Raw genomic sequence first — 24,413 nt, 5'->3', positions numbered from 1 at the left:
AGACAAGCTCAGGGAGTTTTAAAGGCCAGGAGTACAGGTGTGGATTCTATTCCAAGTGCACTGGCTGATAAGCAGAGAAGTGCCATGACGTAGGGGTTTAGATGTACAAAATTAAAAAATAACTCTGGTTCCTGCATAGGGGTTGGATTTTAAGGGGGGTGGGCATGAAGCAGAGGGCAGGATCAGAGCTAACAAGTCCACAGCAGCCCAGGTAAGAGCTGTCAGTGGCTCAGACTATGTTGGAAACAAAGCAGGTAATAAAAACAGATGGATTCAGGACCTGTTGGCAGCAGTGCCTGCCGGTGCTGAGAAATTCAATGTTAAATCTAACTGGTGCGGTAGTCTGCAATAGAAATGTGCTTTTTCTGTTTGTTATTGCCCTCCCCACATAGATGTTTTGTAATAATATTTTCTACTAATATTATTTTAAGGGAGAAAGAACCAGAGGGACAAAACTAATACTGTTCACAGCATTCTGACATGTAGACCCAGAGTGGGTGGCCTCAGGAAAAATAGCCAGCAATAATTCCTCTATTAGGTATATCTCCAGAAGACCAAAAATCATACTACAATAAAGATATTTGTATCAGAAGGTTCATTACAGCCCAATTCATAATTGCTAGGTCATGGAAGAAGCCCAAGAGCCCATTGATCCACGAATGGATCAATAAATTGTGGTATATGTACACCATGGAATAATATGCAGCCATTAAGAAAGATGGAGACTTTACCTCCTTCATATTTACATGGATGGAGCTGGGAAATATTCTTCTTAGCAAAGTATCCCAAGAATGGAAGAAAAAGTATCCAATGTACTCAGCCCTACTATGAAACTAATTTATAGCTTTCATAGGAAAGCTATAATCCAATTTTAGCCCAGGAACATGAGGAAAGGGAGGGGAGGGTGTGTGGGGGGAGGGTGATTGGTGGGATCATGCCTATGGTTCATCCTATAAGGGTACATGTGAATCTCTCTAAATGTAGAATATAAATGTCTTAACACAATAACTAAGAAAAAGACATGAAGGCTATGTTAACCAATTGGATGAAAGTATTTCAAATTGTATATGGAAAGAGTACACTGTACCCCATGATAGTATTAATGTACCCTGCTATGATTTAATAAAAAAAAAATAGCCAGCAATGAAGCCCACAGAACAGGGAGGGATCCCAAACTTTGCCACCCCCACCCGTGTGACCTCAGGCCACTTGCCTTCCTTTGAGTCTTGGTTTCTTCATCTGTGAAACACTTAGGATGGAAGTACCTGCATGTAAGATTGTAAAGAAAATTAAATTAATCCGTGCAGGAAAATCACTTAGACCAAGAGCTCAGTAAAGAAATATTAGCTGTTGTTGTTGTTATTATTCTGGTTTAACTGAGCTCCTCAAAGGTGATCCACTTAATGATGTATTGACATGTGCCTTTCCTTTAAGTTACCAAATGGGAAGAGGGACTAGGCAGAGAATTTTTTTTTTTAATATCTCTTATAAGGAGAAGAGAATTAACATTTAAGAAGTGCTTATTACTTGTCATATGTTTCCAATACAATTACATCTCATTTAGACCTCTCTCTCATCAAAAAATGCCATGGATTAGTAAGCTTTTTTATTTGCTGTTTTCACCTTTCAAACGTCCATACTAGATAAAAGCATAGCGTGCCTGTTTCCCATATGTGGAAGCCAAGGCTCAGGGAGGTCACGCACCTTGCCAAGGTCCCACAGCTAGTGAGCTGAGGAGCCAAGAAGCGACTCTAAATCTGTCTGACTCCACAACCCTGGCTATTTTTCCTAAAGAGCAGGGGCAAGAGGAACTGCACCAGGCTACCTCAACTGTCTCTTAGATCCATCAGCAAACAAACCAGGAATCTAGAGTTGCCCCCTCCCCTTCTCTCAGACCACTTGCGATTTTCAATGTGCCTTGAATAGTTTCCAATTAGGAGTGCACGGAGCCAGCGTCCCAGCCTAGTTAGCCCTCATTGATTAGGCATTCCGATGTCATGAATTAATTCATTTATGTGCTCCTTAGGAAATTCATTGACCAAGACTGGAAATCACTGGAAATCTTTTACTTTTTCATGGGGTCATTCCATCTAGGCCCATTATTCTCACTTTATGGCTCTTGGCAACACGGTTAAGAATCTATTGATGTTAGCATCGTAAACTACATCTGTATCAGGTCATTTATAATTTGGTCATAAAAATTCATTTATCTTGAAATTTTGGTATGATTCTTCTTTACTGGTTGACTTTTTATCATAGATTTTCATCTTATTAGTTATGGAATACTAGAAAAATTTCAATCTATGGTACCGTTGTTTTCTTTTTTTTTTTTTTTACTTGTTTCCAGAAAATGAGATTGATTAAACTAGCAAATAAATATCCCATACTAATTAAAGCATTTTTAGCTATTTAAGCATTAGATCAAAAGAAAGTCTAAGAGTTCGCATCAGAAAATAGTCAACAACCAAAATTAACTTGTGTTTTGCTACCTAGTCTATACATTCGTATCGTCTGATTATGTCTTTAGAAGTCATTTCCATATGCTGACTGAATTGTAGTTCCTATTCCTTCTTTCTACCATCATTAACCCTAAAATTTGGCAAATGTCTACAACACAGGAGAGTGCAAACTACGCTTTTTTAGATACATTTTTACTTTGGTGGATTGGGAGATTTGGGATTATTTTGAAAATACATAGTTTTCCTAGACTATAAAATAAGGAGGCTGCTACTCATAATTTTCTAAGAATCAAAGCAATTAAGGTAAAGGCTTCAATATTCAAGTTTGAAATAACAGCCTTGCCCTCAATTCAATAGCCTTTGAATTTCCTGTCTCCTTCCCTCCACTTAACATAAACAAGGTCGTGGGCTTTACACACTCATAAAAATGTCTGTTGCCCACTCTTTCCCCTTGTGAATCTTTTCTTTCTCTGCAATCTATGGATAAACCACCTTGCTTTGTTTTACTAAAGCCAAGCCAGTGATAGCTTAGCCTTTAAACTTTGTCGGTAGATTTGACGAGCATACAAATTTATAATCAGCAAGATCAGCACCAAAGAATTGCCTGATGAAAGAGGTCAGAGACCTGCCTGGAACGGATCCTAGGAGGCTGGAGTGATGCTCCAAATGTTTGATGAGTTAGGGGAACCTGGTGTAAAAAGCAGTCCCCTGATGGAAACAAGTGACTTGGACATATATGAAGGTCTGATGAACCAATGACAAGGAGCAGGAACCCAAGGAAGGCAGGGGGAATGGGAGCAAAGACCTTTAGCCTCCTGCATGGAACAATTAGTACAAAACCATCGAACCTGGAAGATAAAACCAGAGAAGGTGATCCAAGCAGGATCACACAGCACACCAGACACACCGGGGACAAGAAAAGGGATTGTTCATGCAGAGTCTTGGTTTTGGCATCAGGTTAAGTCTGAATGGTAATTTGGGGTTCACAATAGGTGGGAGATCTGCCTTCCACCTTTCTGCACTTTTAATGGAGAGTGTATAAGATTCATTCATTGTTTTGATCCTTGGAGTAAAATTGCCTGCATAGAAGCTCAGTCTTACAATCTTAGCACTTTGGGAGTCCAGGGCAGGAGGATCACTTGAGTCTAGGAGTTTGAGACCAGCCTGAGCAACATATCAAGACCCCGTCTCTATATGTAAAAATTAGCCAGGCGTGGTGGCGCACACCTGTAGTCCCAGTGACTCAGGGAGGCTGAGACAGGAGGATCGCTGGAGCCCAGGAGTTTGAATTTGCCGTGAGCTATGATGACACCACTGCTCTCTAGCCCAGATAACAGAGTGAGACCTTGTCTCAGGAGAAGGAGGAGGAGGAATTGAATTCAAGATACAGTGTTAGTTTAAGTTTAAGACCTTGCAGGTCAGGAATTTTAAGAGTGATCCCTAACTGCCAAGCAGAGCTGGAGACACTCACTGGGAAGAACAGGTCCTATGCCTCTCAGGAGGTTTGTGTAGTGTTTCACTTCCAGTCAGACCAACCCCACATCTCCTCTCTCTCCCCTGCTCTCCTCACCACAGCACAGCAAACAAAAGCAAAACATTGTCATAACTGCTGCAGTAGGGACTTTTCTGAAACCATGACTTGGAGGCAATAATGAAAACTCAGATTATTTCCCATATTAGTCTCAGGAATCATAGAATTCTTCAAGACTTTAGAAATGCAAAAGTTGCTTTAAAAATCATCTTTGGAAAAGAAATCATTGAGGATCCATCCTTCTGTTCTGTTACAGACAGAAAAATAAATGCTTAGGATTCAGAGATAAAAGAGATTTCTTAGGACACAAAGGTAGGAGAGTTCTTCACCATGCACAAGGAACAATGCTGAAGGTGGCCCACCCGCTGCCAAGCACCACCCTGCTCTGTGTGGACAATGAGAAGATGTGCGAGACAGTGGCCCACCTGGGAGGGAGCGCTTGTGTTTTAGTTGCGAAGACAAGAAATGCTCACGAAAAAGGAGTGTGGTGTTGTAGGTTTTGAAGGGTCAAGTGAAGCTTACTGTTTACTGAAGGGCTTTCTATCAGGCCTTGTTCTAATTGAGTTACATGGATTAACTCATTTGATCTACATAACCATACAAGGACTTGGATACCAGATACTAAATCATCTCTAGTTGATAAATGAAACAAAAATAGGTTATGTGATTCCCACAAGATCGCCCAGCTAGTATTTGGTGGAATCAAGATTGAAACACAGGCTGTGCAGATTATATCAACATTTATAGCTAGGTTTTTATCTGTGTCTTTATCATCGGACACAAGGCTTCAAAAGCAGGATGGCATTTGAAGGCTGAAACAGAGAAATAAATCTTCATGGAGGGAGCTGCCCGTGAACGGGATCTGAAAGGATGGGTAGAGAGTTTAGGGAAAGACAGATCAGGAGCAGAGACTCGACCCAGGGTGAGCCTGTGGGAGTCCACGGACTGGAGGGCAGCGTAGATGGAGCTTTGGGATCGGAGAGACCCCAGTCCTGCCACACTGCTCAGTCCCCAGCAGGGTTTGGGTAAGATCCATGGCTCTCCCATAAAATGGAAATCATTGTAATAATAATAGCTATCTGCCAGATTGTTGGAAATATGCAGTGGGATAAGTAAAGTTTTCTGGCCTTTTAATTATAGATTGTTGATTTTTGATTTCTGTGTGTATATGGGTGTGTGTGTGGGTGTGTGTGTGTGTGTGTATTAACCAGAAATAGAAAAGAAAGTTTATGCCATGGAGTAAAAGATTATGACAGGGAGATCTCGGTCACTCTGTGGGTAATTCTGACCACAGTGTTTTCCAGCTGACAGTGGGGAGCCACAGAAGGTTCTAAGTAAGAGAATGAGTGAGAAGTATTGGGAAAATATTTTGTAAAGGAACCCAATCTGGCCGTAGCATTTTGGTGCAATTTAATTGAGGGGAGATAGAGGAGACACAGTTGGGATGCTATTTTAAAAGGAGAAAGGACACAAGGAATATGGAACGTGTGTTTTTTTTTCCTATAAAATTAATTTACTAAAAAATAGTCATACTCACAGAGTGCTCAGTCTGTCTCCAAGCACAGTTCTAGCCACGGCATGGATAGCAAAAAACGAAACAGTCAAGATCCTTCTCTTCACGGAGCTTTTATTCTAGAATAACTCCTTATTCATATAAAAATACACACATTCAAAAAATAGAATAAGAAACGTTGAGGAAAGTAAAATGTGTTGCGACGAGATATTTTGAAAGCATGTCACGTGAGTCCCCTTGAAGGCGTCCACCCCAGTCTTATTCATCACTGCTTCATCTAACCTGGGCATGTCTTCATCTGCTTCAAAGAGACACGCTAACATCATCTCACTGTGTCTTAAATAATGTGCACAGCCGCCCAACTGTATCCAAACCAATTCATACTTTTTTTTCTTTCTGCTGCTGGATCTGAAAGTCCCCGAAGGCACAGCTTCCACACGTTTCTTGCCAGGCTCTGATTTTGGTCTCAGTTACTCGCCTCTCTCTGGAGCCCAGAGAGCCTTCTGCTCTTCTGTAAAATGCCCTTCTGCCTCTTTGCAATGATTGTATTTCTCCCTTGTCAGGTCACCCCTAAATGGACTTGTTCTTACTCAAAGCCTTTTTTCCTTGGCCAATTAACAAAGCAGTTCTGTGCATGCTGGGAAAGGACTCTGAACCCCTCTGCTTCCTTCTGCCTCGTGTTTAAAGTTGAGTGTCAGTAAAAGTTGCGTTGCCCAGAATTACTGAACATTACTCACAAGCTTGTTTAAAATCCCTGTCTTTACCTAAACTTTTTCTTAAATAAGGGCTTTTCCTTTTCTCATCATTAGAGAAAATGACCAAAGAGGTAAACAGTTACTTTTTTCATCTAAAGAACTGTGGGAGGGAAAGATGATGGTTTTTTCAAATTGATAAGTACTTACTAAGCTACAGATTATTCAGGATAAAAAATGAACTAGAAAACACAGGGATATGACTAAGGGAAGCTTTGTTATCTAAGGAGACGTGAATGCGTGGACCTGTATTAATTAACATCATTTCTGCAACCCCTGCCATCTGTCTTTTTGTTGTGGAACTTTGAGCAGCGCCTGGCACTTACAAAACACTCACTCATCATCATTGGGGTGGGGTTGAATGATCTCTGGTGCTCACAGCAGTCCTGGGAAATGGTCTCTTTCACAGATAAAGAAATAGAGGTTCAGAGATTTTGATTACAGAGCGACCCATGGTGATAGAGCTATTCAAACCCAGATTTTTAGATGCCACCCCAGTGAACAATTAAGTACTAACCTTTGTGGTTCAAATTTTGAGTGTCTTGAGAATTTGTAAAAGGGAGGGGACGATGGGAGTTGCAATAGTCAGTATCCACGTTCTGGAAACGGGATGCTTATGATTTGTCTGGAATTGTAACCTCTTTGTCCTTTCTTAATCTCACTAACATATTTTAGAAAATGTAAATGTTTGGTTCCCAGTGCAGTAGCAAATTCATTTTTGGAAATTAGCAGTCATTTTTACCTGGAGCCAGGCATCCCTAAATGACTCCAGCCATCATTCCGCACGTTCTCCTGATTCCATAATGTTGTTTTCCTCACCTTGAATTTATTGACACCAATTCATTTTGCCTTGACATTGGCATTAACAGGAAAATGGCTTTGTTTCATCCTGACATTATAAAATCACCTCCTAAGACTTGGTTTGACATTGTCAGGAGGTGGTTATGGTGACAGCAGCAAGGCCACAGCAGACAAGAGTGAATTGCAGAGATTCCCTAGAAAAAAAAATCATTAAGAAAAGTTACTGCTGCGTGATTTCAGTAGCTATTTTTCATACTTAAATATCCCTGCTGTTTAAAAATCCTAAGAGGGCTTAGACCATATTTAGCACACTCCTGCCAAGTATATATAGGAAAAATTAAGTCTCTAAGGAGACATTTGGCTATAGCTTGACAAACAGAAACCTCAAATTATATTTTAGCTTTACAAAGTACTCAAAAGGCATTGAAATTCTGTCTTTAGAAGAACCCTATGCATTTGAATTAATGACACAATTATCTCCTTTCAGCCACAGATACTTGCATTTCTTAATAGCAGATATCAAAGGCCTGGACTATTTCTCTACCTCCTCCCCAGACTGGGGGATGTTTTACAAATTTGTCTTAAGCACTATCTGGGGCTGGATGGATTGTCTCTCATAATTCCCACAGCATTTCAAAGAACACCAAACCTTTTTACCCGTGTTCCTCTCCGTCTCCATCCCGGCCGCTCACCTCCATTGCACCCCCCCATGGAACGGCCCCATCTGGATTTTCCTTTATCCTGTGTCCCAAAGTTAACCAATGGCTTCCCCAATTAATAAAAGAAGTTGATAATATCCTCCAGGGCTGCGGGGCCCTCTCTTTATTACCATTTTCTTATTCACAATGCCCAGATCGTAATACATTGGCTTCAAGAAAAATGGATGCTTCTGATCTCTTCTTTCAAAGCATTGGTCCTCCTCTGCCTCTCCTCACTGTATCTCTGCCCTAAGAATGCATTTTATCATGGAAGGAAGAAAACTTACTACATGTCGCCATTCTCAATTTCTTCCATTACGAAATCCTGTGTGGGACCCACTGACTAATCATGGCTTTCAACCTGAGCTGGAGTGTCCAAGAGGCTCAGCCATTTTTCCCGGGGTTCCTAGTTAGCTTCCATTTCCTGCTGGCTATTTCTCCCTTCCCTTCAAGACCTACCTCCCTCACTTTCCTCTGCCTCCTCACCCTCAGCAGCTAGCTTCATCCACTGCCCAGAAACTAAAATTGAGACATCAAGGAGAAACTCCTTCCACTTCCTGCTCTCCAGCCTATACACATGGTCTCCATCTGTAGGTATCTCCCTCCTCTTTTCAATGTAGCCAGCTAGCAAGCTACAATAATAGATATATATCCACTATTCAGAGAGACAGAGGACAAAAAATAAACTTTATTTACTTATTTAATAAATGTTTACCGAGCACCTATTCAGTGCCAGAGACACTGGTGGCATTTTGGTACAATTTATTCCAGTATTTTTCCAGGGTTAATTCTGTAGGTGTACGCAGAGGTGCGTGTCTGTATTGATGGAGGTCATACTGGGTAAACAATTGTATCTGCTTTTCCTCCTGACATAATGTCATGTGCTTTGAAACAATGGTTTTTACCCAGAAGTGTAAAGTTGTCCCTGTCTGTGTCTCTGCCTCCCCATGAATGCCATCCTTCACCTTGAGCTAAGAGTAGAGGTCACACCTTTTATTAAACTAGACGGCTGCATTTTCTGCTACCTGATGAGAAAGTCTGTGATTTCTCAGCCCCATTTTTATGAGCACCTTGGCGGCATCTGCTTTGGAAGGTGTTGACCTAAATAGGATTTCCATACATCATTAGTGATCACTTTGGGAGAGGTGTCCAGCCTTCCGCTTGTAGGTATCTCCGTGAATTAATTCTTTCTCAACGTCAGCAGAGACATTTTTTTTTCAGATCTCAAAAGCTAAACATTTTAAGGGTGCCTCTTGCTCCTATATTAGAGTCATCTGCCACCTCTTTGACACGAGCCGGAATATTGCAGACTATAGCTGTGGCCTCTTTTGAGATGAATGGGGCTTTGTAAGAATGCCTTAAGCAGAGCAGTTTTTTTCTTTGGGTGGGAAAGAAAAAGCACTACTCCCAAAATAGGTGCTTTCATACTAGATAACTAAGAATAGAATGGCTGCTCCATAAGGTCAGATTGCCCAGATGTGGCACTTGATTACGTAGATGTGACTGACCACCAGCTGACAGCTTCCATGCTGACCCCTGTAGCCCTTCAGTTCTGCTCCTTAGCTTCAGTACACTGCACCCAGATAGACTGGATGCTGCTATACGGGGTCATGCTACCCAGACCACTGTCCCCAGATGAGTACGGACAGACAGGAGTGGAGAGCAGAAAAGTAAGGCTGTTTCCCCACAATGGCCACCAGGTTTAAGTCTATCGTTCACTTCTCTACCTGCCTTCCCCTTTCAATGATGCAAAGGGCAGAAGGTGGGCTGTGGAGCGATGGAAGCAGGTTCATGGTCTCCAGCTCAGCCCCTCCCTGCTAGTTTGGAAACACACATTAGTTACGTACTCCAGTTGATACATGAGAATCTGAAAGTCACCTTTGAGAAAATGGGCATTGCCACTCCAAGATGACCTTGCAAGGCTTCGTGGAGTACATAGCAGTTGAATACAAATATGCGAGAACTGAATGTTTTGACCCCACGCTTGCTCAAGATTCATATCCACGGAAGACATGCACAGATGCTGTCTTTGAGGGAGGGCATTCGTTCTCTCCTTTTTCATTTCAAGTACCTTGAATTGGACAGGTCTTGATGAATTCGTTACTCTAGCAGAGATAGAAATTAGCGCTTCACTCTTCCAATCTAAGCATTGGGAGGATTGAGGAAGAAATTGAACTTTCACAAAGTACATGTAGATTGTGTTTTACATTTTGTTTAGAGCACCTCCTCATAATTCATCTTGAGGTTCCCACAGCTGTGAGATGGGTAAATAGGACAAATGTTATTAGCCCCGCTTTACAAGTGAAGAAAGAGAGGCACAAGGAGGTTAAGTGGTTTCTCCAAGTTCACCCAGCCCATTAACCACAGAGATGGGCTTGAATCACAAGATGGAAACCTCATTCTCTGCATACCACCTCCTGCTTTTAGTGTAGGTGAGGGGAGAAACTGCCCTTGTTCTATGTGACACCAGATAAGACAGGAAAAGTAGACCAAACAGAAATAGTCACCCAAGTCATCACCAAGGACTCAGGATTGCAGAAGCCCGTAGTCATGCCTATTTGGTCAAACGAAAGAGAGGTTTCTAACTCTCTGCCTTCAAAATGATAGAGTTTCCATTACAAATGTTCACATAAATTGTAGGACTCAAGGGAACTATAGAAATACCAACTTCGAACCTTTCCCCTAACTTTCTAGCTGTCACTAGAATACAAGGCTCCCAACCCGCCCCCACCCACCCCCACACCCCACTGTCAGTCTGGCTCATCACACTGAGGGGTCTTCCCATCTAGAGCAGTGCCTGGTGGGATGATGCAGGGATGATGGAGGTGGCCACGTGATTCTGGGATGTGTCCAAGGCCTTGACAGCACAGGGACCAGGAAGCAAAACCAGAACTTAGGTTTCCTGATTCTTAGCCGATGTCTTTTAACCTACACCCTACCACCTCCCACGGCCAGACTGTAAGAAAGGAAAGCGGGGCGGGGGGAAGGGAGATGCAGTTAATGTGCCTAGAATTTCCAAAAGGAAAAAAACAAACAAACAAAAAAAAAAACCAGGTCATTAGATAACAGTCCATGAAGTTGCTTCCATACCCAGGAGCTAACCTGTAGCCTCAGTTTTATATCTGACATCTCACAACTTGGTAAAATAGCTGCAAAGGTTGTATAAATGGGTCATAATCAGAGCTCTTCAGCTCCCTGCCACAAGCTCTCAAACGCCTAAATCAGACCCGAATGTAGCTCACATACCTTTGTTATTAGCCTGTTTGGCGGAGGTTATTCACTCTTTGACGTTTCTTTGAAAAGGACAGGCACAATTTGGAACATCGTTCCCTCAGCACTCCTGGGCTTGTTTCAGGGGGTGAAGGCAGAGGTCACTTTATTAATACAACCATCAAGGAGAGCTGCCATGGCAACGCATCACATTGATTCCTTGAAGTGCAGGAGACAAAGCCTAAAAGAGAAACTTTCAAGTCTATAAATACAGACCAAGCACTGCTCCAGCCTAGCAGCTCACCGACAGGACAAACCTAAATGTATGGCTTTGAACAAAACCCAGAGAAAGGAAGACCTCCCCTTGGTAATGGAATGGATCATCGTGACATATAGGAATGAGTGACCCTTTGGGTCATAAAAGAAAAAGAAAGACTAGAACAAGTGGCAACACTTAAGTCCCGGCTGGTGCCCTCCTTAATCATCAGGGATCCATCCCGAGGTTCGCTTCTCCATATCTAGTAGAAAGGAATAATAGAGGGAAAAGGGATCAAGTCCTCATAATTCACATCTTGACAATAGATTGCAGTCTGAGAAGAGGATATGTGTGTGACAATTGAGAAACTCACCAAAAAGAAAAAAATTAAAGAATTGAATAATTTAGCGACATCCTTATGACTCTCTTCATCCAAGATGCAAGAAAAATAGAGTGGGAGAGGAATAAATGGTGTCCAATCCTGTTCTTTACTGTGGAAATGCTAAGTGTTTTTATAAACGCATAGCAATTGTGAGAGCTTATTTTTCTACTGTTGTGGCTTGCTTAGGCAAGCTGTGATCAGAGCTGTTATAACACCTTGCTGACTTCAGCCTTTCCACCAGGATTCCACACTTCATCATTTCGCCACATAACCCTGTTTAAGTCTAACATTAATACTATAACCTCATCTGTCAAAGTCCACAAGTTATCTTAGTCACGGCATTTGAAAGCATTTCTAATATCAAAACATTAGGGGATTCTATGGTGTGATATTGGACACAGCACAAATAAATTATTTTTTATCAGCAGTAAAAGGAATCCTTTAGAATATAGTCAAGCTTTTACCAAAGTAGAATTAGCTTTTTCCTGTGTCTAAGGATCATATTTTATCATAACAAAAATAATTGTGTCTATCCAATAACTATTTACGTCCAGTGCTGGATCAGGTGTTACATAAGGGAGGTAAAAATAAACCTTTCTGTTTACTGAGATCGGGCACTCTAAAACTGTCAGTAACAATAGAGAGGGAGCTGGGATACTCTTAAATGCATGTACAGACTATGTTTGGAGTTTTCAGGATGAGATGAACCCATGGCAAAGAGCACCAAGTAAAGGGAGTGATAGCTGAAAGAGGCATGCTGGCCAGAAATCCCCACATGGATCTTAAATCTGCAACCACATGCAAGATGAAACGGAGATAATGCCAGGATTGTAAATGGGTGTTTATGCCAGTTCTGTCAACTGGTGGTGGATGCCCAGAACCTTGGGTTGAGAAGTTTTGCAAAGTTCTGTGCAACAAAGTGCCATGATTATGCAGCTCTGTTTCTGTTTTAGCCCATTTTGTGCTACTATAACAGTACCACAGGCTGGGCAATTATTAATAAATAGTAATTTATTGACTCAGAGATCAGGAAGCTGGACGTTGAAGGTCAAGGTGCTGGCATCTTGAAAGGGCCTTCTTGCTGCATCATAACCTGGGGGAAGGTATCATGCAGCAAAATAATAGAAAAAGAGAGAGAAACAGAGAGACTGCAAGAGAGGCCACACTCATTCCTATGATAACAAAACCACTCCCATGGTAAATAATAGCATTAGTCTATTCATGAGAGGGGAGCCCTCATGACCTCAACGCCTTTTAGATATCCCACTTCTTAATGCTGTTACCATGGCAACTAAATGTCTATGTGAGTTTTGGAGAATGCAAATTCAACCCAAGCAGCACCCCAAATACAGTACAGATGCCACACCTGCCATTCCCAGCCTAGACCTTCTACGTTTCTGATTATTGTTACTGCGTGAGCTGATTTATATTCGGAACTCTACACGATTTAATATCTGATGCTATCTAGATCAGGCGTCCTCAAACTACAGCCCGCAGGCCACATGCGGCCCACCGAGGACATTTATCCAGCCCACCAGGTGTTTTTGCCGCTGCTGCCTGTCCTGCTTAGCGGCCGACTCATCCCGGGGCCCGCAGTCCGGCCATCCAACGGTCTGAGGGACAGTGAACTGGTCCCCTGTTTAAAAAGTTTGAGGACCCCTGATAGACCTCTACCTAGTCACAATGTGGTGTAAGAGCAGAGCAGTTAGTTGATACAATTAAAAATCTACTGAGCATCTACAGAAAAGTTGTTTCATGTCTCCCTGGTAAGTGAAGGAGTCAGCTGTGTCTCGGGGGGGCACACTGTGTGACACTGCCCAGCACCATTTGCTACATCGCTCCTGACTCTTCCTTTCTATGTAAAGAGCAGTAATCTGTATATCAAGACAGCTAGAGTCCACTTCTGCCCTAAATGGCTTTCACTTTCCTCATCTATCCTCATTTAAAACTTGTCTATACGGTTTCTTTTTTAATTGTTGTTATTATTTGAGATTAATGGGAGAATACATGTGATTAGGTTATTCTGTTTGCATTGGTAAGGCCAAGTCTCCAAGGAAGAGTGTCAAATACCCTTACGTTGTAACCTTTAGGTGGGAACTGAGCAAACCCTCCCCTCTTCTTGAATGTAATTGTGTTTTTCTCTCATGTGGGTCTTTAGTTGTTAATCTGCAAGTATCACCTCAGTATTGAGTACATGGAATGCTTATTTTTCCATTATTGAGATTCTTTACTTACTAGAATTCTCTCCAACCCTATCTAGGTAAACACAAAGGATACAAAGTCTCCCTTTTTATGGGTGAATAGGATTCCATGGTATACATACACCGCATTTATTGATCCATTTATGGGTTGATGGGCACTTGGGCTGTTTCCACACCTTTGCAATTATGAGTTGAGCAGCTATAAACACTGAGTGCAAATGTCTTTATGTAAATTTTTTTTTTCTTCTGGGCAGATACCTAGTAGTGGGATTGAGGGCTCACATGGAAAGTTTACTTCTAGCTTTGAAGATTCTCCATACTTCTTTCCCAAAAAGCTGTATTAGCTTGCTATCCCACCACTGGTGCATAAGTCCCCTCTTTCTGTGCCCACACCAGCCACACAGTGTCTAAAGTTTCCTGCAAGCTTTGAGTTTTAACTGTTTATATGAAACCAAAATAGATCAAATTACTTGACAAGGATGCCTTGGGTTCCTCTTAGATTTTCATTCTGAGCTGTACTAAAGGGTCTGTCTTACATCCCAATTTTCTGCATTTATCCCCCCAAAACATAATTCACACTCAGATTTCCACTTATATCCACCTCTAATTCCCACAGCTCTGCACCTGAAAACTCAGTCTTTCTGATCTAGAAATGCCAGAACTTCTTCATTCTCCTTTGCCCAGGGCTGTGGCTGACACCAAGACCCAGGCCTTCATCATTTTGCCTTTAGAATTAACTGAGGAGTATTTCCTGGTTGGGGGTGGGGGGCTGCCCTGTACCGCACAGGATGTTAGCAGTACCCCTGGCCTTGACCCCCAAGGGGCCAGTAGCATGGTTTGTGACAACAAAAACCTGTCTCCAGATACTGTCAAACATCCCATGGGAAGCAAATGTTGAGAACCACTAATTTAGACTGACAGCCAAAGACTTTCACTAAATGTTAAATTCCTCAAAATTTTTTAACCCAATCCTTTCAAAAATTATTCCAGAATCTCCTAGTGTCAGATTCAATCAAACATATGCAATGTTTATTGTCCTTCTTGTCATATCCTCTTCCCTTCCGTTCATTCCTAGACATGCTCATACACAGCAGGAAAACTTGCATCGTCACTCATCCATGGAAGTTGGATGGTTGGTCAATCCATGGGATGACCTCCTGCCATTCCTACATTTTTCTTCTCAGCACCCTTCGTGTTCTTTCTTTCTCTTCATATGGCTTGAGTGCTGCTATTTCAGTGTTCTGCCTGTGCTCCTCATTCTTACTCAGTTTCTGTTCTCCCAGGATGAGGTCCTCTACTCCTTTTGCCTCACTTTTATAGCAATGACCATCACCACCCCTGCTCCAAAGTTTTATGTCCAGGATGACCTATGTCTGGATACATGAAATAGTTTTTCAACTAAGATCAAAATACCTGCAAAAGAACCTACAGACCCCTCAAAGACAATGCATCCAAAAAAAAGTTGATTTTCTCCCTGACCAAAGTCTTCCTCCTATCTTCTTTTCTCAGTAAAGTTATTCAAGATACACCTGAATACCCCAAACAAGAACCTTAGAATTTCTCTTCCCATTCACATAATCGGCCTCAGTTCTGCACCCTCCTTCACCTATCTCTAGCCCATGCTGTTGGTGTTTCTGGTCTCTTTGCCTTCAGTTTGTACTTTTTCTGGTCTAGCTTCACCTTTAAAACATCCCCCTGTTCATACGTCTTTGACAAATTCCACTGCCTATCACCTACACTCTGCAGGGTTTTAAGTGGGACCTTCACCACCAGGCCACACCTGCCTTACAGTCTCTGCACTTGTGTAACCTCTGCACACCCAAAATTCCAGCCTCACTGTCCATTCATTATTCACTGACTTTCTCCACATGTCTCTCAGTCAGGCTCCAGACAGAAAATTGATACCATGCTAGGTATTTCAACAGGAATAATTTGTTAAAGGAAATGGTTAAACAGGTGTTTGAGAATTTAAAAATGAAAACAAGAGACTGAAGTAAGTCTGAGAGACTATGGTATAGTCAGGAAGGAGCTTTTGCCCCGGGGCTGAGGGATTAGAGGAAAGAGGATGGAGTTATAAGACACTAAAAGTCTGGATGAGAGACACCACAGGACTGAGACCTGCACCTCTGAGGAGGGTGATGCCTGGCTACTGACTGCTACTGCCTCTGAGATTCTAAGCAGAGGCTCCTGGGAGCTGAGGTTCAACTCTCCAGGGAAGAGGGGCTATCAGGCTGGTGTAGGAACCTGTCAGGGGAAGGTGAATCTGGTGCTGAATAAAGCTGAGCACTGCAACCACGTGCTGCTGCTGGGATGAAGCAGCATTGCTGCAGCCTCACAGGAAAAGAAGGAAACAGAGTCTCGGTGCTTCCTGTCCACTCTGCTCCCTCTAGTGCCCCCTGTTGGTAGAATCCAGCAGGCAACTTGCACAGTTCTGCCCTCAAGTTCAGAAGGGTGGATTTAGAGTGGAGAAACTATTGCTTAATAACCAGCACAGTCGACTCCTTGCTGTTCTTCATACAGTTTCCCCATTTATAATGTTCTTACCACCCATATCTGTCTGGTGCATGCCTTTGTTCAAATACAATTTCTTTTCTGTAATCTTGCCTTATCTCCCCTAAAGTAATGATTTTCATCATCATTTGAGTTCCCCTAGCAGTTTGCAAACCCTTCCTTTGTAGTCGTTTCGTATTGTGTCATCTGTGTGTTTGTTTATTTTCTGCCAGACTGTGAGCTCCTTTAGGGCAGTTAGAGTTACAACCATAAAATCTAGCAGGGTGCCTGGCATGAAACAGATGTGGGTTGAGCTGGATGGAATTGATAAAGGCATTTTAATGAAATTAATATTAGATCATTTCTTATAGATATGATATCTTCCCAGCCAGATTTGAACTTCATAAGAGCAAGATCGTGCTTTATATTTCTTTTATTGTCTTGTCTGTGTTTAGTACAAGGTTGTATGTGCTGAAGAAGAGCTCAATGATATTTGTTAGCAACCTAGTTTGTTCATTAACCACCACAATTTTGCTTCAAAATGACATGAAGATGGAGCATGAGTTTATGAATAGCAGGTAAGCTCTGTAGTTAGATTTAGATGTGTGTCCAGCATGGGATTCCAACAGGCAGAGAGCATACGGTAAAGTCCTGTATTTGTTAGAGCATAATCAAGAGGTCAAATGTAGTGTGTTTATCGTAAATTCTAAAATAATAAAACATATCCTAGGTTTCACTTTTTATATTTATCTCTTACAGAAAACATGCCCCCCCAATCCTGGGGTACATCTGTTCCTAATATATTCATTAAATGTCTAACAACCACCAAAGTCAACTAGTAATTATTTAAACATAGGAAAGATATTGAATGTTAACTTAATCATCAGCTCTTGAATAAAAGAAACCTCTGTTCTCTGATTTACATTCAGGTCCTAGAGGAAGAAGAATGGCTTTAAAAAAAAAAAGACGAGTGATATTTAATTAACTATTGATTTCTTCTCAATTATTCAAGGCAAGCAATTATCGATATTGATGGGACAGATATTTCCCTCCCTCTAGTGACCAAAGGGAAGGAAATATCCCATTCAGCAGTCTGCTTCCTGGAACAAGAAATGCTGAGAATCTTTAACTTTAAATGGCAACAGTTATTTGGATCTGTTTATTCCATGTGGCCCCAATTAAACAGATACTTCTTGAAGTGTAAGCAAAACAAAATCCTGAAAACTTTCAGGGCTTTCATGAGTTCTGATGGAGAGGCTAACCACGCCACACTTGTGGACTTTGCTTCCTAGCTACAGACATTTTTAACCACAACTCATAAAATACTATAGTTTGGGTCTAATCGTCATGATTTCTAAGCTACCTAATGAAAGGTACCTTATAATCATTAGAACCCCTGGAACACTGCCTTGTATTCATATTTTGAGCCTGAAGAATTTAGTAGGCCTTAATAGTCACTCCTGACATTTTCAGATAGCAAGTGTGATGCATTTGAAAATTATACCAATACACTATGCAGCTGTGTTAGAGGTCACCCAGGAAATGTGGAAGGTGGAGAACAGCAAAACAGCGCCTGTGTAGGGCACTTCTTTATTAACCCTGTGGGTCTCTACCACCATCTTTTCTCAGCTCATTTGCACACAGAGCATTACCAGGTTTGTGTGTAAGAAACTTGTCTTGAAGGTGACATGACTATTGAATGTGATTAATGGACAGGCAACATTCTCTATTGAGTTACTACCTGAAGGGTGGAGGCATTTTTAATACTTTGCACTTAATAGTAACCTTAGGAGTGTGTGTGTGAGTGTGTGCATGTTTAATTCATGTGGCATCCGGGGGGGCGGGGGGGGGATTTGACTATGACATTTAAAAAAAAAAAACAGAAACTATCACAATTTAAGAAAAGCGACTTTTTCTGCTCTGCTCCCCACCCCCCTTCCAGAGTGGTTCTATATGTTAAGTGCTTAAGCGGCATATGTTGCTGGGAAGTGTTCTTGGCTCTTTTGCTTTCTGTTGTTTTAATTTCCCTGGGTTCTATTTAACATTCTGCTAAATCAGTGAAACCTCGATTATCTAAAAGAATTAAGAGACATGGAACTAATGAGGATAGCCAAAATTTTGAAGAAATAAGAAATGATTTGAGGTGGAAGTTACATGGCAGGGGCCATGGATGAATTTCTGACTCTGGAATCGCTTGATGTAGTCAAAGCTGATTCTATTAATTGATGGACATAATGAAATTTTGATAATCAGGGTTTCACCACTGCCTTTATTACTGTTCCTGGAAATCAAGGTAACCTTGGGCTTTACCTCCATATTTACAAGGTGATAAAAATCCTAATAGGCTGTCAGAGACAAATGTGACTGCTTTTCCTCATACTCCTCCCATGAAACAAGCTTTCCCTCTTCCCATCTGGCTGCCGCCCGCCTGGAGCATGCTACTTTCCCCACATCTCAACCCCTCCATCCTCACGCCTCCCTGTGGGCTGTCTTCATGCATGCAGCTGCTGGAATCGCACGGGGAGAAAATGGCCCACACCTGTCACTAGTTGCTGGTCATTTTAGCAACACTGCTTTGCATTTTAAATACCATTCATCTGACTTCAAAGTTCTGCATTCTAGTATCAGACCCTTGTCCTTTGAAAACCCAGGAGGTCACAACAGGTCCCAGTTCCATGAAGGGAAGAGACTGCCAAACCAGGAGTATCGCGTTGCATTCTATAGCCTGAAACAGACAATGATAACATACAAGACTGCAGCAAAAAAATCTATATGAAAAGGACTAATACGATAAAAGATACATTTGTTTGGAAACTCGAGTCCCAGGCTTCGTTTGGTGGAGGGGCGGGAGGGAGGGGAGCACAAGATCGATGGAGATTTTTTTTAAAGCTGAAAACATGATGTACCAGATGAACTTAAATTGATTCTGCTTCTCCTCCCCGCGCCCACCCCCCGCCCTCCCCCTCGTTCTGCAGCGAACGTCTGCGACAACGAGCTGCTGCACTGCCAGAACGGAGGGACGTGCCACAACAACGTGCGCTGCCTGTGCCCGGCCGCGTACACCGGCATCCTGTGCGAGAAGCCGCGCTGCGAGGAGGCGGGCGGCTGCGGCTCGGGCGCCGGCCCGGGCGCGCCCCCTCCCGGCTGCCCCGCGCTGCTGCTGCTGCCGCTGCTGCTGCCCGCGCTGCTGGGGACCGCCAGCCCCCCAGGCTTCTAGGCGTCGCGTCCAGCCACAGCCAGGCCGCTGCCGTGGGGAAGCAAACACAACCCGAGCATTTGCAACTAACATAGGAAACACACACACGCACACAGACAGCCCCACTCCAACAGTGTACAAACTAAGACGGCCTAACCGAACTAAGCCATATCTATCAGCCGTGGACAGCACATCCCAGTCAAGACTGTTAATTTTCTGACTCCAGAGGAGTTGGCAGCTGTTGGTATTATCACCGCAAATCACATCGCCAGCTGCAGAGCATACTGTGGATTGGAAAGGCTGTGACAGCCCCCCACCCCCAAAACAAACAAGTCAACCAACCTAGAAACATTTGCTACTCTAAGTGGTGCGCCCTGGTGCCACTCTGCCCAGTGTGTGGACCAACCAAATAGCAGCCTTTGCTGTCGGCTGCATTGTGGGTATAAGGAAACCTGTTACAAGCTGCCATATTGGCCTGCTTCAGCCCCTGACCCCCTTTTCCAACCTGTGCTTTAGTGAACGTTGCTCTGTAACCCTTGTTGGTTGAAAGATTTCTTTGTCCGATGTTAGTGATGCACACGTGTAACAGCCCCCTTCCAAAAGCGCAAGCCAGTCCTACCCCCGTATATCTTAGCGGCACTGAGCCCTCCCAGTGCGAGCACACGCCCACTGTACAAGAGTGGCTATAGGAAAAAAAGAAAGTGTATCTATCCTTTTGTATTCAAATGAAGTTATTTTTCTTGAAATACTGTAATATGTAGATTTTTTGTATTATTGCCAATTTGTGTTACCAGACAATCTGTTAATGTATCTAATTCCAATCAGCGCAGACTGACATTTTATTTCGTCCTCTTTTTGTTCTGTTCCGTTTCATTGTGCAGAGATTTCTCTGTAAGGGCAACGAGCGTGCTGGCATCAAAGAATATCCGTTTACATATTTAACAAGTGTAATAAGATTCCACCAAAGGACATTCTAAATGTTTTCTTGTTGCTTTAACACTGGAAGATTTAAAGAATAAAAATTCCTGCATAAACGATTTCAGGAATTTGTATTGCGATTTCTTAAGATGAAAGGAGCAGCCACCACGCAGTCTCACACTCACTTTACCGATTTCTGTGTGGACTGAATCCATTCAGCTGACGAATTTAGTACCCAGGAAGATGGATTGATGTTCACTAGCTTGGACAACTTCTGCAATACATGAGACTACTTCTACTTGGGAAAAATTACAACAGCAAAAAAAAAAAAAATTTAAGTGATTGCCAAGATTATGCCAAAGCCTGTTGGCAGAGTACTAAGAGACTTTTATTTTTAAGTCATGCTATTTTCACAGATTGATATGATCATGTGACTCTAGGGATGCTGATCTATGTATCTTTCCAAATACAGTGTTTACATGGAGTACCATAGAGGCCACCTGGGGAACCAGGGAAGCAGCAGGGAAATTGAGTGATTAGCAATTTGACTTTGAATATATTCAGACTACGTATTTATAGGAAATATCAAAATATACAGCAGCAAATAGACATAACTGCTGTTCCTGAGAATAAAGTTTGTTTTAAGTACTGCCCAAGGTGTAATAAATTCTTGTTTCTGCCTTTTATGAGGCCAATTACTGCGCAAGACAGCAAGGGGAGGCAGGTGGGGGAGAACCACAGCAAAGTTTCAAAGAGGCCGAGTGTGTATTTCCTTCCCAGCACACTGTTGTCCTACAGGTGACAGATGAGTTTGCAGCCGCGTCTCCTGGAATCAAAAAACAATTATCAGCCGGAGCCACAGTTTTAAGGACAAGGAAGTTCTACATGACTTGGTTGAACAATAACCTGTGTGTGACAGTGTTAGGTGGGAAGCCGGGTTCCAATCGGATTCTCCTTCCTGCTGCCACTCCTCGCTGAAACAGGGGAGGGGGCCGAAATCTCTCCCAATAAACAGCCTGGGAAAACGCTAGATGAGAGAACAGCATGTCTTATTGGTTTTGTTCCCAGAAAAGCCAATTCTAAGAAGGCAATAAAAGGTAAACAGGTAATGCCTGTGTCGCCTGCCACCCCACGACTAAGTCTATTGAATGTTTGTTATTCAAACCAACACTCCCTTTAGCTGTAAGAAATAAGAAAAGGCGGAAATAAATTAGAGCTTTGGCTTAGTGCCAGAGTGGCCAATCAGAAACCGGAGATCTGCATGGGAAGTACAAATAGAAAATTATGTTTCAGGCCTTGAAAATTAGGTTTCCAAGATAAACATGAAAATCCTGATAATGTAGGCAGTTCGAGATGACTTATAATGAGGTGGATTTCTAATATTAAAATTGGAATTTAAGTTGTCTTACAGTTTATTAGCACAAACCAAAGGCAGCCCCTGTTATTTCTGGCATCGATGCACTTTATTGTCACCCACTCAGGCCTTTGTCACAATGCTCAGGAATCAGACACCGCAATTTTCAATCTGTGAGCGTCCAAAAGCTAATTCTCAAATTTAATGAAGACCCGATCTAAATCAATTCATCTGCATTTTATCTTTATGAGACTATGAGACTCTAAATTGATGAGGAATATCTTGCATTCAGTGGTATTTAGATGTAGTTTTCTGAATTTCCAGAAGCGATGTGATCTGCGTTTAATAAAAATTCAAATTTAGGTATACAACAAATGGAAATGAAATGTGCTTTTTAATCTGGATTCTCAAGTTCTTCTAAGGGACCCATTCCTTTGAAGAAATCCCAGCTCAGTAGACTTCAGTCACCTGTTGCTTTCCAGCACTCTTACAAACCTGGTTTCATCTATAATATTATGTCCTCAGTACAGGACTGGGGTGAGAAGTGCGTACTTGGTCGTTCACACATCTGAGGTCCTAATACTTGTTCTTTTTCTACCTGTCTATGTCCCTTAAAGTGGTTAATATAGTCTTGCATATGAATTAATCTATCAACTTTCCCACAGAATAAAAATACAATTCCTTCTATCAATGAATGCTCTTGATGAACATAAAATTTCAAAAAAAAATGGGACAAAGATTCAGCTATCTAGAAAGTGTTGCTATTTATAGGAAAGTAATGAACATGCCCTGCTGTGCTATGGGAGAGATTTATTTCTGACCTGGTACACAGCCTAGAGGAAGATCCTTAGTCCAGCAAAGAAGGGTCCTGGATTAGAGGGTCCTACTCTGACCCTCCTCCAGCTTTGTCCCAGATGCCAAAGACCCAGAGTTCCCTATTCAGAGGTCCTTCCCCTACTGTTAGGCAGGCATGGGACACTGCTGCATCATGAGTGCACACCCCTGTACATATGGGGTAGTGAAGGGTGCACCGGTATGGCTGGATTCATTCCTAGTGAATTCTAGGAAATTCACATACACAGAAAGAGAGGCTCCTTGCAGAGAAAACTAGAGTGGGAAAAAATGAAAGTGGTGAGAGGTGGGAAGGAGATAGACAAAGGCTATCTCAGGGCCAGGGCCCAGCCCAGAACTCTGAGTAGTCTAAGGATTCTAAATCCATACCCAGGCTTCCAATTGGTATGAAAGCATATGTGTCAAAGCAGCAAGATGTATTTCATTTAATGCTTTGTTAGCTTGGTATATAATTTTTAAATAATTACACATAAGGCATGTGGGACTTCGTTGGTACTTTTGCCCTGGGCCCTGCAAGCATTTAGCATGGATCTGTGTGAGGTGCCCTTGAGTCAAATCCCTAAGCTGGCACAAATCACTCACTGGGAACATGAAGACAGGTCCAGGTTGGAAGGAAGAAGTCATCTGCTCCACAGTTCAGCTGTCCCTGTGGTTAATCCTCACCTCACCCTTCATCGGACCTAGGGCTTTACTGGAGTATAAGAAATATGGAATGAATCGGGGTCTGCTGTGAAATCACATGTTTTGTTCACCCTCTGCCATCCAGTATTACTGGGTTGTAAAGACCTGGTCTCCTACATTGGGATGCTCTGTGCTATGCGGGACTTGGGTGATATACTTCTCCTGCTGTTAACTTCTAAATATAATTCCTAGTTAACAGTTTCTCTGCTCTCGAGATGGAACCGGAGATGTGGGGATTACCTGTCTCTATGTTTGTCGTGAACTGTATAGGCATTCATGAGCTGTTGCGATTCAAAGCTCAGCTTCAAGAGTCTGCACTAGAATTTCTTGCCTGCCATCTGTCTCCCAGCTTTAATTGATAAGAATGGGATGGCAATGGTGGCATTGACTAAAGTGGATCTTAGAACAGTGTGAAGAACCAGGTTGGTTGGTTTGTTTTTAGGAAATCCAGTTGGGCGGTCTTACACAGAGGAATGAAAAGTAGAGCTAAGGAACACCCTCTGGGTTTTGATCCAAGTGTCTCATCCTTAGAACTCTGTCTTTGCCTCAGGAAAGAAGAACTAGAGTCTAAACAATTTTATTTCTAGGAAACATCAAATGTTCATCTGACAAATATTGTCAGTTCTATTCCCAGACAGAATGATTTTTCACTTTTAAGTAGATATATTTTTATTTTCTTCCACTAAGAGTATCTTTTTCCTTTAGTTACCTAAAACAAATGTTGATAAATTCTCAGCATAAACTACACACAAACATTACACCATGTCAGAAAGAATGAACAATGCCGACTATCATATTCTGAATTTTCACCAATAATCCTGAGAACGCAGTGAACTTACACTCGTCACAACACCTGGGAAGGTATGACTCAGGTATTACCATCTTCATCTTACAACTGAAGAATCAAATAACTGCGAAAAAGAAATCATATAAATCATATTATTGCATTTAACAGGGAATCAGAAAACATCTGTGAAAAATTCATAATAATATGGGGAAATTTTCAGTTATTTGAGATCTATGAGGGCAGAAATATTCTGCCCCTAATACATTTTTAGAGCAGGTCCTCAAACCAGTCTAGAAAGAAGACTAAAATGAATTTAGGGGGTATTTAGATTT

At 42.1% G+C, this 24,413-nt stretch overlaps 1 protein-coding gene across 4 annotated transcripts in view; it reads left to right on the top strand.

Annotated features, from left to right (window-relative positions):
• The window catches only part of NTNG1 (netrin G1), a 334,904-nt gene extending 311,411 nt beyond the window's left edge, over positions 1-23,493 (top strand). Inside the window, exon 8 of one of the 4 annotated variants that reach the window (XM_023509790.1) lies at positions 19,269-23,493. In XM_023509790.1, coding sequence (XP_023365558.1) covers positions 19,269-19,510 — 242 coding nt within the window. In that variant the 3' untranslated portion in view covers positions 19,511-23,493. The remainder of the gene's footprint in view (positions 1-19,268) is intronic. The other 3 variants (XM_003784092.2, XM_003784094.3, XM_023509791.1) reach the window with 3 other exon arrangements.
• The last annotated feature ends 920 nt before the right edge of the window (positions 23,494-24,413 follow it).

Source organism: Otolemur garnettii, unplaced genomic scaffold, assembly GCF_000181295.1.
Source record: "Otolemur garnettii isolate 467f Iridium unplaced genomic scaffold, OtoGar3 scaffold00010, whole genome shotgun sequence".
NCBI lineage: Eukaryota > Metazoa > Chordata > Mammalia > Primates > Galagidae > Otolemur > Otolemur garnettii.
The sequence above is the reverse complement of the archived record's forward strand: the minus strand, read 5'-3'. Positions and strand labels throughout refer to the sequence as shown.